This window comes from Zonotrichia leucophrys, chromosome 24 (genome assembly GCF_028769735.1).
Source record: "Zonotrichia leucophrys gambelii isolate GWCS_2022_RI chromosome 24, RI_Zleu_2.0, whole genome shotgun sequence".
Taxonomy (NCBI): Eukaryota; Metazoa; Chordata; class Aves; order Passeriformes; family Passerellidae; genus Zonotrichia; species Zonotrichia leucophrys.
This window is the reverse complement of record NC_088193.1, coordinates 1,278,927-1,292,723: the sequence shown is the minus strand read 5'-3', so window position 1 is coordinate 1,292,723 and position 13,797 is coordinate 1,278,927. Positions and strand designations below refer to the sequence as shown.

Below are 13,797 nucleotides of genomic sequence, written 5' to 3'. Positions count from 1 at the left end.
TTCAGTGTTTTTATCTCAGAATGGGCTGTGCAGGAGTCAGAGCCAGAGCTGTACCAGGAATTGTGCTGTGCCTGACAGCAATAATCAGGGATTCCCTGCAGGAAAATGTGCATTTGTTGTGTGTAGTCCTTTGTTCCCCTCACCTGTGCAGAGCTCTGAGTGGCTGGAAGGATAAGGGTGTTATTTGCAGTCATAATAACAATAATAACAATAATAACAACAATCATCACACTGGCATTGGAGTGGTTCCCAAGCAGCTGGGAGGCTGAATGGCAGAGTCAGAGATTCCTGAGACCTTGGTGCTCCCTCAGGATAAAGTGGATTTGTTGTCCAGGCTTTGGGGCAGGGCTTGGACAGGCAGGTGGAGTCTCTGCTGCACCAAAGCTTTTCTTGTTTTCCTTTTTCCCTGCTGAAGGCAGCGCTGTGCTCTCAGGCTCCAGACACCATCTCCCTGTGTCTCGCTGAGCCCCTTCTGTCCCTTCATTTTAATCTCATTTTAATCTCATTTGCCTGCACTCCCCACCCTCCCTGCCCTGCCTTGGACCCTGCTCTGCAGCTTTGGGCTTTGCTGAGCTTCTGCCCCTTTTGTGCTGAATGTGCTGCTCCTTGAACCCTGAGCCATTTTAATTTACGAGATTAAATTAAACCTTTGATTCTTATGTTTTCTGTATTTATGACCTAATTTTTTTTATCTATTTCTCTCTCTCTTTCTCTCTCTCTCTCTCTTTTTCTCTCTCTCTTTCTTTCTGTTTTTCTTCCTCTCCTCCTTCCTTTCCCTCCCCTCTCCCTTTTCCCCCAACTCCTTTCCTATGTCTGTCATCCATGGTCACCTTGGATCTCACGGGGAACATCCACGCTTGCCACATGCACCAAATTTGTTTTTCAAACAACCATATCCCCCCTCCTGGGAACCATTGTCTGGCACCTGCAGCGACCTTGGGAAGTCCATCAGCGTCGTCCTCCTTTGTCTCATTGCTTCTCTCTGCAGTGACTCTGCTTTTGCTCTGTTAGAAACTTTCAAAAAACAAAAAAAAAAGAGTCAAATAAAGCAATATTTGCTTGGGAAGGCCTGGGTCCCACCAAGGTGTGGAAGGAGATAACTTTGCTTCAGAGGATCGTGTCAGTTCAGAGAAAAACAAACAAAAAAAGAAACACAGAACTTAAAAAAAATGTTTAATTTGAAAGAGTCAGTATTTTGTAACAAGGAAAAAAGGTTTCAGCCAAGTTTTTTTCTCTTTAACGTTTTTTTTTTGTCACTTGTAATGAATTTGCCCTTTTAAATGGATGTAAAGAAAGATTTTTTTTGTGCTGTTTGCTTGCTGTTTTCATCAAAGGAAGGTGCAATGTTGAAAGCCTTTAAGATCCTGCTTTTTACCGATTTCTCTGCACATCTGGTGCTGATCTTGTGCAAAAGGAGGCCCCATCCACAAACCCACAGACTGTAAAAAGAAAGAGAAGATTTGTCAGAGACCATCCTGCTGATTGCCCAGATGTCTCTGGGGGCTTTTGCATGTGGATCCAAATGTCTGGAAGGTTTTCCTGCCGTGCTGCTCTGACCATAAACATCTGCTGGGATCCCCCTGCTGCTCTTCCTCCTCCTCCTCCTCCTCCTCCTCCTTCCCTGGTGTGCAGGGTGGGGCTGGGCACTCCCAGCCCATGGACACACCCCGTGCCAGTGGATTTCCAGAGCTGTGTTCTCACAGATCCCTTTCCTTGCTGTCCTGACAGGAAATCTTGGCTGGGATGGAGTGAGCTGAGCAGCAGAGTTGTAATTACTGATCCTTAATCACCTTCCTGGCAGCATCAGTCCCTGGGCTGAACTGGTGCAGCAGAGCCATCTTTGGTGTCAAATACTGGGAATTCCCTTAGACAAAACTCAGATGATTTTTGCATTGCTTCTTTGAAAAAAACCAGATCTCCCCACCCCCAAAAAAAAAACCAAAAAATCTGACACAACAACCCTAATGAATTTTGGGAAATCCATTGGGATAGGAAATTCATTGGGGTATGAAATTCATTGGGATAGGAAGTCCTTTTGGGATAGGAAATCCTTTGGAACAGGAAATCCATTGGAGCAGGAAATCCAGTGGGATTCGGAATCAATTGGAACAGGAAATCCATTGAGATAGGAAATCCATGGATAGGAAATCCGTTGGAAAAGGAAATCCATTGGGATAGGAAATTTGAGATATGAAATCCATTGGAACAGGAAATCCATTGGGATAGGAAATCCATTGGGACAGAAAATTTGGGATATGAAATCCATTGAGATAGGAAATCCATTGGAACAGGAAATCCATTGGGATAGAAAATCCATTGGATAGGAGATCCATTGGGGTAGGAAATTTGGGCTAGGAAATCCACTGGAACAGGAAATCCATTGGGATAGGAAATCCACTGTAGCAGGAATTCATTGGAACAGAAAACCCATTGAGATATGAAATCCATTGGGATAGGAAATTTGGGATATGAACTCCACTGGGATATGAAGTTCATTGGGATAGGAAATCCATTGGAACAGGAGATCCATTGGGATATGAAGTCCATTGGGATAGGAGATCCATCCCCTCTGATGCTCTCCTAAAACCAGGGTTCTCCTAAAACCAGAATGTCTCAAAGCCTCTCAGCTGGGTGGGGTTCATCTCCTGACAGAATCCTGCCCTCACTCGTGTCTGGCTCTGCCTTCTCTGCTCTGCTGTGTTGGAACTTCCCTGTCTGGATTGGAAATGCAGACTTGATGCAGGTGTCGCACACAGAAGCCTGTGGGTTCATTTTTTTATTCCAAACCCCCTCATTTCCAGTGCTGTAGAGTGTAGACTCTTTGTTAGAGCTTTGGAGTTTGCTGAAGTGCAGCAAAATAATCCTGATACTAAAAACTGGTGTGATTTGCCCTCTAACTGCATTAATTGAGCTCATTGTAGGTCTGAAATCAGCTTTTTGTGGGTTTCCCCCTAATCCACAGAGGCTGAGATGTTTCTCACCAAAATGACAGCTATTAAAATGATCTCTGTAACTTTGTGAGGTTGGTGTGGAGAGAGAGCAGCACCTGTGGAGGGGGTTCTGTCCCTGGGAAGGGCTCAGGATTCTCTGTGGCTCCTTTAGTGTGGCTGAAATGAATCCCAAACGCCACAGCAGCCTGGAGCCCAGCCAGCATGGATTACAGACAGAAACTGCTGCTTTCTGTTGGATAAAATGAGGAGCAGAACTGGGGTTTTAGCACTGATCATGCCAGGTACCAGAGATCTGTCAGGCCCTTGGTGTGAGTAAAATGAAATTCAAATAGAGTTTTTAGAAGAGCCAGAGAGGGGGCAGAGGCTCAGATATGGAAGCAGAAGATGCTCAAGCAGTGGGATTTTCATGCCTGCAGTTGCTGTGTGTGTGAGGGGCTGCAGAGCCCTGCAGGATTCCCAGTTTGCTGCAGCCCCTCCACATTCCCAGAGCTGTTTCTCAGAGCACTGTCTGGCTGTTTTTGTGGGCAGGAAGGTTTGGGAATGTCCTGCTCCACCAGGAGCAGCTGCAGGTGCCTGCACCTCCAGGGTTCTGGGGGATAAAAATAAATTTTTATCTAAAAGGTTTTAAAAACAGCTTCTCCTGGCTCTGCTGGGGTGGGGTGGGCACTTGGGGCAGGGTGTGGTTTATCCATCCAGGAAAGGATTTTGGTGTCACTCTGTGTTTGGGACAGGGGTGTGGTTTATCCAGGAGAGAGGATTTTGGTGTCACCGTGTGTTTTGGGACAGGGTGTGGTTTATCCAGGAAAGGATTTTGGTGTCACCGTGTGTTTTGGGACAGGCGTGTGGTTTATCCAGGAAAGGATTTTGGTGTCACTCTGTGTTTGGGACAGGGGTGTGGTTTATCCAGGAGAGAGGATTTTGGTGTCACCGTGTGTTTTGGGACAGGGGTGTGGTTTATCCAGGAAAGGATTTTGGTGTCACTCTGTGTTTGGGACAGGGGTGGTTTATCCAGGAGAGAGGATTTTGGTGTCACCATGTGTTTTGGGACAGGGGTGTGGTTTATCCAGGAAAGGATTTTGGTGTCACCGTGTGTTTTGGGACAGGGGTGTGGTTTATCCAGGAAAGGATTTTGGTGTCACTGTGTGTTTTGGGACAGGGTGTGGTTTATCCAGGAAAGGATTTTGGTGTCACTCTGTGTTCAGCCTGCAGAGGAGAAGCTTTGGGGTGACCTCAGTGCCCCTTGCAGGACCTGGAGGAGCTGGCAGGAGAAGGGGAGAGGGATTATTTCCATGGGATGGAGGGACAGGAAGGGGGGAATGGCTTCAGACTGCCACAGGGCAGGGCTAGGTGGGGTTTTGGGACGGAATTGTTCCTTGTGAAGGTGGAGGGGGCTGGGATGGGATCCCAGAGCAGCTGTGGCTGCCCAGGGTCCCTGGCAGTGTCCAGGGCCAGGTCGGATGGGCTTGGAGCAGCCCATGATGGTGGAAGGTGTCCCTGGACACAGTGGAAGGTGTCCCTGCTATGGCAGGGGTGGATGGATGGGATTTGGGGTCACTTCAGACCCAACAGAGCCAGAAGGACCAGAGCTCTGGGGCCACAATGCACAAGAATCCAGGGCAGCTCTGGGAAATCCCAAATCCCCATCCCAGCGGCTCTGGGAGCTCACTCACAGGGTTTGGAACGTGGGAGAGCAGAATCCTTGTCCCCAAGCTGCTGGGAGCTCACTCAGAGTGCGGAACATGGATTTCTGTCCCTGGAGAGCAGGGTCACAGCTCCCCAGGCTCTGGGAGCTCACTCACAGGGTTTGGAACGTGGATTTCTGTCCCTGGAGAGCAGGGTCCTTGTCCCCAGGCTGGGCTGGGGGAACAGCCCTGAAAATCCCCCTTCAAAGGGAACAAAGAGCTGCTCTCTGGGGCGTGCTGCTGGCTACAGAGTGGATTTTTGTTTGGTTTGTCCCTTCTTCTTCTTCCTTTTGCCAAATCCTGTAGGGCCTTGGCCGTGCCCGCAGTCCCACCTGCCTCTCCCCACCCTGTTTGTGTCTGACATTGTGCAGTGACCCCCCAGGCCAGGGGGACACAGCTGAGCTCTCTCTGTCAGGGCAGGTTCTGCTGCGTGGCTTTCCCGTGCACTGTGAAATGAGGGGGGTTAGAAAAGCCAGTCTCGCAGGAAGCTCATTTTCCATTGGAAAACATAATTTGTAATTAATAAATTCTTCACTTCTTTAGAATGAAGGACTCCAGAAGTTCTTTAATGGTTTGTGTTTCCTTATTTAACCGGTGGAAATGTTATTCCTCCATGTCCTGAGGATGGCAAAAGGGGATTAATGGAAGGGCTGGATGTGGATCAGGTCAAAAATGTCCAACATCAATTTATTACATTTGTTTCACACACACAGTGTGAGCAGCTGCTCCACATTATTTATACATGTCTTTATTTATTTATACATTTATTTCTCCATTTATTTATACATTTCTTTATTTATTTATACATTTATTTCTTCATTTACTTATACATTTATTTTGTACACAGAGTTGTTTTAGGCCCCAGCAAACCCTTTAGGGATGTCTAAATATCAGTTTCATTAAATACAACATAAATCCAGCTGCAGGATGGAGGGAATGGCTCCAGAAAGTATTTGGAAATCAATTTAATTTAATCAGATGGGACAGTCTGTGAAAAGAGTAATCTCCTCTGTGATTCCTGCATTTTGTAGGAGCAGCAAAATTCCTTTACAAGGAAAATGAAAGGCAGCACCAAGAGCCTCCCAAGTCCATGAGGCTGTGGAGGATTTTTATATTATATTTCCTTATGCCAGTCCCTGGAAAGTTTGGAATTTCAATTCATGCCACGAGTTAGGATTTCTGAAACCACAGCTAATGGGAAAAGGTTGGAAAGTTCCTGCAAATTGCAGGGCTCCCTTAGCAGCCTAGAAACCCAAATTGCAGGCAGTTACCTTGGCCCAGTTTCCTTGGCTTGAGGTGTAAAATCCCAGAATAGCACAAGAACAGGGACATTCCCCTGCAGGCCTGCCCTGCTTCCCCAGCTCCATCCTCCTCCTCCTCCTGGGGCAGGGGAGCAGGGCTGGGGGTTTTGGGGGGTTTGGTGCCTGCTCAGGGGTCTCATTGGGGCTCTGGGGGAGCACAGGGCTCTGTGCCTGTCAGGGCAGGAATTTGGGGGTCACAGCTCCTGGAAAAGCTGGGGAGAGGAGAGGAGGCAAGGAGCAGCACTGTGGTGTGAGTGGAATTGTCCACAAGGGGGAAATTGCAGCTCTGGGGAGGCTGATCCTGGGATGGTCCCCTTGGCCCACACAGGGGTGGATGGGAGGGTGACACAGCTCAGCTGAATTGTGGAATCATCCCTGCACATCCTGAGCGCCCCCAAAGGGGAAAATCCCAAATCCCTGCCCTCCTCACTCCCTGCAGGGTGGGGTGGGTCCCTGTCACCGTGTCATCCTGCAGCTTGCTGCCTGTGGGACAGTGTTCTGTCACCAGGGGCTGGGCTTGTGATCCCTCAGGTGCCTCACTGTGGCTTTTCTGCACTTTTCCTGCTGGAATCTGCATCCCTCGGTCCATCTCGGGGTCACCAAATGAAACACCACCTCTCTGCCTCGTGTGTTGAACCAAGGAAATGCATGGCAGGGGCTGTGGCTCTCTCCAAGCCCTGGGAAGGGTCTTCTCACCTGTCCAAGTGGGGATCAAGGGGCTCTGCTGGGGTTCTGCAGAGACAAAATTCCAAGGGTTTGGGGCTCCAGGGGCTGGGCTGGTGAGAGGCTGGGGAGCCATGAGCAGGTTCTGCAGAGCTCCTGAGCTCCAGGGAGGGCTTTGATTGAGTTTCACTCTCCAGGGGCTCACCAGCCCTGAGTGATTTGTGTCCCACCAGGAAAACCCTGCTGCAGAGCCTGGCCTTTGCTTTCCCTGCTCCTTGGGCAGGGCCAGGGCCACTGGACCTTCCTCTTGAGGAGGAGGAGGAGGGAAGCAGGAGCCCTGCTTTGTGTGTAGAGCAGGGATTGTGCTCTTTGCTTCCCAGGCTTCATCCCAGCAGGGATGGGAGAGGCCCCATCAGTGCCATCCTTTCATGCAGATTCTCTGTGGGATGAAACCCTGGTTATTACATGGCTGGTACAGGGGGTGGGATTCTAAAAAAGCAACTTAGTGCAGCCAAGTGTGAGCCCCGAAACCCCAGATTTTAACCCGAACGCCTTCTCTCGTTCTCTCCCTCGGTGTCTGAAGCCAGCACCAGCCCTGCCTCGGGCCTGGGCACTGCTGCCATCATTGGCATCCTCGTGGTGGTGTTTGTGGCGCTGCTGGTGGCCGTGGATGTCACCTGCTACTTCCTGAACAAGTGTGGGCTGCTCATGTGCATCGCCGTCAACATGTGCGGCAAGTCCGGCCCGGGGGCCAAGGGCAAGGACATGGAGGAGGGCAAGGCGGCCTTCTCGTGAGTACTGACCCCAAAACCTCCTTTTGTGTCCCAAAACTCCCCCTGTGTGCCCCCAGAACCCCCTCTGAGCCCCAGGGGCAGCAAAGGAGCTGCCTCAGGGAGGGGGCCCTCAGCTTTGTGGGGACGGGGCTGGTGCTGTGTTGGGGCTGGCAGGAAGGTGGGTTTGGAGCTGTTCCTCTGGGGTTTTGTCTCGTTTCTGTTGGTAGCCATCAAATAGGTGGCCTCAGTGCTGGACATCCCAGTTCTGGACATCCCTGTCATCCCAGTGACCTCAGTGCTGGGCATCCCAGAGCTGGACACTCCAGTACTGGACATCCTAGTGCTGGACATGCCAGTCACCCCAGTGCTGGACATCCCAGAGCTGGACATCCCTGTCATCCCAGTGACCCCAGAGCTGGACACTCCAGTACTGGACATCCTAGTGCTGGACATCCCAGTCACCCCAGTGCTGATTACACCAGTGCTGGACACCCCAGTGCTGGACATCCCAGTCATCCCAGTGACGCCAGTGCTGGACACCAGTGTAGCTCGATGCTGGGTGCTGAAGGATCAGTGACCCCGGGAGCATTCCCAGCTCGGTCTGTGGCCATGTCTGGCCGTGTCCATGCCTGGCTGTCCCTGCAGGAGCAGCCATCACTCCCCTTGCCGTTCCCTCGTTGCAGGAAGGACGAGTCCAAGGAGCCCATCGTGGAGGTGCGCACGGAGGAGGAGAGGACCCCCAACCACGACGGGGGGAAGCACACGGAGCCCAACGAGACCACCCCGCTGACAGAGCCAGAGTATGTGGCCTTAGGCAGCCCTAGCACAGGGGCACTGCACTGCCCCCAGCTGCCCCAGCCCCTCAGCAGCAGCAGTTAGGGCGGCAGGAGAGGAAGAAAGGTAAAATCTCCACGTGCCAGTGAGGAAGCGCCTCCTGTCAAGCTGCAGTGGTTGCTGTTCCCAGCACTGGAGGGGAAGGGAAGGAAGCAGTGTTTGCTGAAGGCTCTGTCCCGTGTGGAGATCCAGCACTGTCCAGGATCTGCAAAGGATCCAGAGCAAAACCTGCCCCAGCAGTGCTGGGTGAGAGCCTGAACCCGTGGGGAGAGATCCTCCCCAGGAGCTGGGCGTGGATGTGGAGTCAGTCTAAGGGGCTGAGAGCATGCACTGAGAGAGCTGGGAGCTGAGTCTGCATTCGTGTGTGAGGAAGGAGTTTGGGTTTATGGGGGCTTCAGACAAACCTGCAGCAGCAGGACAGGACGAGGTGAGGGGCTGGACCCAGGGTCCCGTGCTGTGTTGTGTTGGTGGCACAGGGCTGCAGGCTCAGGGGGTGGCAGAGCTGCCTGGAGAGCTCAGGACAGGCTGAGAGGAGAGTTTTAGGTGAGGAGAGTCTCTGCAAGCTGACAGGATCCCAAACACTCCACGAGAACAAACCATCCCTGCAGGTCACGTCCTCTTGGCTTTTTTCTCTTCCTGATGATCCTGAGCCATCCCAGCCTCGCTCCCTTTGCATGTCTGACCTCTGCACGTCTCTGCTCCCGAGTCCCCCTCCTGTCACATGTGTGTGCTGTCCTCTCTCCCTCTCTCCCTCTCTGCCCCTCTCCCTGCTGTCGTTTCGGGCCTTCATTGTCTCTCTCTCTTTCTCTCTTTCCCTCTCCCTCTCTCTCTCTCTCGTCCCCGTGTCCCCCTCGCAGGCACCCCGCCGACACCGCGGCCACCGTGGAGGACATGCTGCCTTCTGTCACCACGGGCACCACTAACTCTGACACTATCACTGAAACCTTTGCCACTGCCCAGAACAGCCCCACGAGCGAGAGCACCACGCTGACCTCCAGCGCTGCCCCGCCGCCCGCGGGGGCTCCCGATGCCGCCGCGGCTCCCGGCCAGGCCACCCCGGCCAAGGGCACGGCCGCCGCCTCGGCAGCGTCACCGACGCCCTCCTCCACCCCCAAAGTGGCCCCTCTGGTGGATCTCAGCGACACCCCCAGCTCTGCTCCGGCCGCCAGTAATTTATCCTCAAGTGTCCTGCCGGGGCAGGCCGTGCTCAGCCCCAGCGCCGCCGACGCCGCCCCGGCCGCGAGCAAGGCGGGCACCCCCGGCCCCACGGGCCCCGCAGCTCCCAACGAGGCCAAGCAGGAGGTGGCCAAGAGCCCCGAGAAGGAGCCCGTGCAGCCCAGCACGGTGAAGAGCCCGGCGGAGACCCCCAAGAACCCGAGCGGCGCGAAGAGCGAGGCGGCCGCGGGCAGCGCCGCCAACCCCTCGCAGAACGGGGACTTTAAAATGGACGAAGGGACCTTCAAGCCACCAGACATTGACCTTGCCAAGGATGTTTTTGCAGCTCTTGGCACTGCTTCTCCTCCTGCTGCCGGCGGGGCTGGTGGGCAAGCCCCCGAGGCTGCTGCTGCCGCCGCAGACAGCTCTGCCCCCGCAAAGACCGAGTACGGCCGCCTTTACTCTTGTGTTGGTTGTGTGCTGTGTCCCTCGTGCCCTGGTGCTCGTGCTGTGTCCTCTGTTGGGTGTTCTCTTGACTGATCTCACTGTTCCCTTAGCCAACTAACTCACCTGAGAGCCCAAAGGGCTTGCCTTGGAAGGAGGAGAGCAGGAGAGGCTGTGCCAGGGAGCTGGGAATTGATCAGAGATAAATTAATTGTTGTTGTTCCTCAGGCTCTTGGGCGGCTTTGTCTGTCCTGGGTTATTGTTTGGTAAGGAAGAGCAGAAATAGTTGAGTTTGGTGTAAAGAGCTCTCCTCAGTGCTGAGTTCAGCAGGTCAGTGATGCCATCTCCTGCAGGCCAGAGGAGCCTCAGGGCCCGCTCAGGGTCAGGCTGGGCAGCAGCAGTGCCCTGGGCAGGGCTGGCAGCACTGGGGGCTCTGGAGCTGTCCCCATGCTGGGCAGTGTGAGCCTGGCTGAGATGGGAGCGCCCTGAGCTGGGCAGGAGAGAGAAAACAGCGCCTGGGGCTGGGGGTCCCAGCTGTGCTGCAGATGTTGGGCCTGGCTGGGCTGGCAGTTGTCGCCTCTGAGGGTGGAGATGGCTGTGGCAGAATTCCTGTCCTCTGTGTTCCCCTTTCTCCAGCATCACAGGGGTTTCAGGAATGGCTTCCCATAGGAACACAAAAAGTGGGATTGCTGCTGAATTGTCAGCAAATTCCAAATTGTTCCAGCAAATTGCAGTTTTGGAAAACACCAGTTTTGGTAAACACCAGTTTGGTAAATACCAATTTCAGAAGATCTCCGTTTGAGAAAATCCCAATTCCAGTGAATGCCAATTTGGGGTGCTAAAGCCAAATCCTTCTGCAGCTGGGGGAGCTTTCCTTGCTGCTGAATTCCGTGGCTATTTTAGTGTGAGCTGTGTTTTTTGTCATAGTATTGAAATAACAAAAGCTTCAACATAGTTTGGATGTGGAAGGTGTAGCGCTAGTTCAGATTTGGGAAACAAAAATGAGAAATTAATATTCAGGAGTTAATTAAAAACAAAAAGAAAACAACTCTTAGAAGGAGCAGAAGCCTTTAACTGTCACCCCTTTAATTGTCACCCCAAGCTGACAATTTGTCTTTAGCTTGGGGTGCTGAAGGCAAATCCTTCTGCAGCTGGGGGAGCTTTCCTTGCTGCTGAATTGTCAGGGACTTGGGGTGCTGAGGTCAAATCCTGCAGCTGGGGGAGCTTTCCTTGCTGCTCCTTTTTGTACCCTTGCAGCTGAGCAGGGCAAGCCAGAAAAAGTTAATCTAGACCTGAATGAAGCAGGGTGGGGGAGCTTTCCTTGCTGGTCCTTTCTGCACCCCTGCATCTGAGCAAGGCAAGCCAAAAAGAGTTAATCTAGACCTGAATGAAGCAGGGTGGGAGGTTTCTTTGCTGCTCATTTTGCACCCTTGCAGCTGAGCAGGGAAAGCCATAAAAAGTTAATCTAGACGTGAATGAAGCAGGGTGGGGAGCTGAGCCGGGCTCCCCTTGCCCCCTGCTCCAGGAAATGCTCTCCCATTTGCCATGCAGGGATGTGCTCCTGTCCCGTGGCTAGCCCAGCCCAGCTGTGTTTCTGTGCCCTAAAGCCTGTCCTTGTGGTGCTTCTCCCCAGGAAAATGCCAGCAGAGGACAAGGGCGCCGTGCAGGACAGGAAGAGCCCCGCGGCGGAGGCGAAGACGGCGCCCAACGAAGCCACACAAACAAAGGAGAGCGAGAGCAAAGCATGATCAGCACCAGAGGGGACGGCAGAAACCTTCACCCGAGCATTGAAATCACAACCCACACACCCATCTCATTCCTCTAGTGTCTGTTGCCTTTTTTTAAAAGAAAAAGACAAACAAACCAACCAGAAAAATGCATAAATGGGGGGAGGGAGGGAATGTCTCTTTTTTCCGTTTCTTTTTTTAATTTTTTCTCTTCTTCTCTCTTTTTTTTTTTTTATTTTGATTTCTATTTTTCGCTTTCTTTGAGATTTCTAGAAAGGTTCTATTCGTTGTGCACTTGCTTTTAAAAAGTAAAACATGTTAAAAACAGGGTTAAACCCGTCACCAAATCAGGGCTCAGCTGGCCCTGTGTATATTCAAACAGGCAAACATTGCAATGCTGGTTGCAGTGTGGTTGGGAAGCTAAAAATCAAGTAGTCCTAGACACAAAAAAAAACCCACAAAAAAGACAAAAAAAAAATAAAGAGAGACCCTGTTGTTTCCTTTGTTAGTATAGCAGAGATAGCCACTGTGCTGCTGGGCACAGCTGGTGCTTAAAGAACAAAGTCCACAATTTATTTTTATACTTTTCAGTCGAGTTTGAAATATGTAAAGCCTCATAAATAAGTTATAATTTCTGTTCACCTTGTATCTGGTCAGTATGCAAAGTGTCTCGAGCTCTTTGTGACTGAATCCTGCTCGCCACGTTAGACCTTTATTTGGGGTTTATTATTATTATTATCTATTTTTTAGGAAGAATGCCAAAATTGCAGCTTTGGGGGATGTATTTCAATTTGCAGTATTCAGACTCTACATTTCTTTTCCAATTTTACGTTCAATTTTTTTTTTTTTTTGTTTGTTTTGGCCAACTTTGGTTCTTTCCAGTGTTTACAATTGACAGATATTTTTTTAACTTCTGTTGTGTTGAAATGGATGTGTAAAATAGCTGCCTTTTTTTTTTTTTTCTTTTATTTTTTTTTGGTTTTTCAGTCAATCCAGTCCTGTAGACACTAGGGTAGCAGCATGCTTGCTTTGCAAAGGGAGACATTTTCAACCATGGATGTTTACAGTAGTCGTTTCCCCCTTTTTTTTTCTCTTTTCTTAATTATTGTTATTATTATTATTATTGTTATTATTATTATTATTATTTCTTACTGGAGTAAGAAGAAAAGCGATGCTGGGGTTTGGTTTGGGGTTTTTTTGGGGGGTGGGGGTGTTCAAACCTTTGCCACCAGTCAAGGGCTTTAGCCAGCAATCCCCAGATCTGCGTGGGGTCAGGGAGTTGCTGGGGAAAATCCTTTCTGTGCTTAAATTTAGTTTGAAGTCCCTCGCTGGACCTGGGCCTGACTGCATAAGAGAAATCTCATCTCTGCTTTTTTAGGACATTCTCCCGTTTCCTTCACAGAGCCCTCCCGCAGCTCTGAGGGGCACAAGGGAGGTTGGGCAGTGTGGGCTGGTCTGGGCTCAGGTGTGCGACCAAATCAATCCCTCCTGATCAGGGCAGCAAATTCCAGTTGCAGAAAATCCCAATTTCAGTCAATTCCAGTTTCAGCAAATTCCAGTTTCGGAAAATACCAATTTCAGAAAATGCCAGTTTTGGTAAATACCAATTTCAGAAGATCTCTATTTCAGAAAATCGCAATTTCAGTAAACACCAATTTCAGTAAATTCCAATTTCAGTAAATAACAATTTCGGAAAATCGCAATTTCAGTAAACACCAATTTCAGTAAATTCCAATTTCAGTAAATAACAATTTCGGAAAATCCCAATTTCAGTAAACACCAATTTCAGTAAACAACAATTTCAGAAAATACCAATTTCAGTAATTCCCAATTTCAGTAAACACCAATTTCAGAAAATTCCAATTTCAGAAAATCCCCATTTCAGTCAATTCCAGTTTCAGGAAATACCATGTCCTCTGACCCTAAAACTAAAACCCAAAAGCAAAGATCGTTTCCCCACAGGTGCTGGGCTGACCCCAGACCCTTCTGCAGCTCCGGCTCCAGCAGGACCCAGCTGGAATCAGGAGCAGGGGCTGGAATTCTGTGCCAGGGCATCCCTGGGCAAGGGCTGAGGCAGCACCTGAAAAATCAAATTATGGATGGGGGAGCTGATCAATGGGGTTTGTTATCAGGAATTGTGGAGCAACACTGAGATTCGGGGAGGGAGAGCTGATTAATGGGATTTATTACCAGGAATCGTGGAGCAACGCTGAGATTTGGGGGTGAAAAGGAGCTTTGAGCAGAAGGAAGGCAGAGGAGTGTAGGGA

The 13,797-nt window shown here is 50.6% G+C and overlaps 1 protein-coding gene across 11 annotated transcripts in view; it reads left to right on the top strand.

Moving 5' to 3' along the window:
* NCAM1 (neural cell adhesion molecule 1) overlaps positions 1 to 12,625 on the top strand; it is a 91,732-nt gene extending 79,107 nt beyond the window's left edge. For 3 of the 11 annotated variants that reach the window (XM_064732205.1, XM_064732204.1, XM_064732203.1), the window contains 4 exons: positions 7,181 to 7,388; positions 8,054 to 8,170; positions 9,062 to 9,805; positions 11,437 to 12,625. In XM_064732205.1, the coding sequence (XP_064588275.1) occupies positions 7,181 to 7,388; positions 8,054 to 8,170; positions 9,062 to 9,805; positions 11,437 to 11,551 (1,184 nt within the window). In that variant the 3' untranslated portion in view covers positions 11,552 to 12,625. Of the gene's footprint in view, positions 1 to 931; positions 5,179 to 7,180; positions 7,389 to 8,053; positions 8,171 to 9,061; positions 9,806 to 11,436 lie in introns of those variants that run through there. The other 8 variants (XM_064732210.1, XM_064732213.1, XM_064732209.1 and 5 more) reach the window with 6 other exon arrangements.
* The last annotated feature ends 1,172 nt before the right edge of the window (positions 12,626 to 13,797 follow it).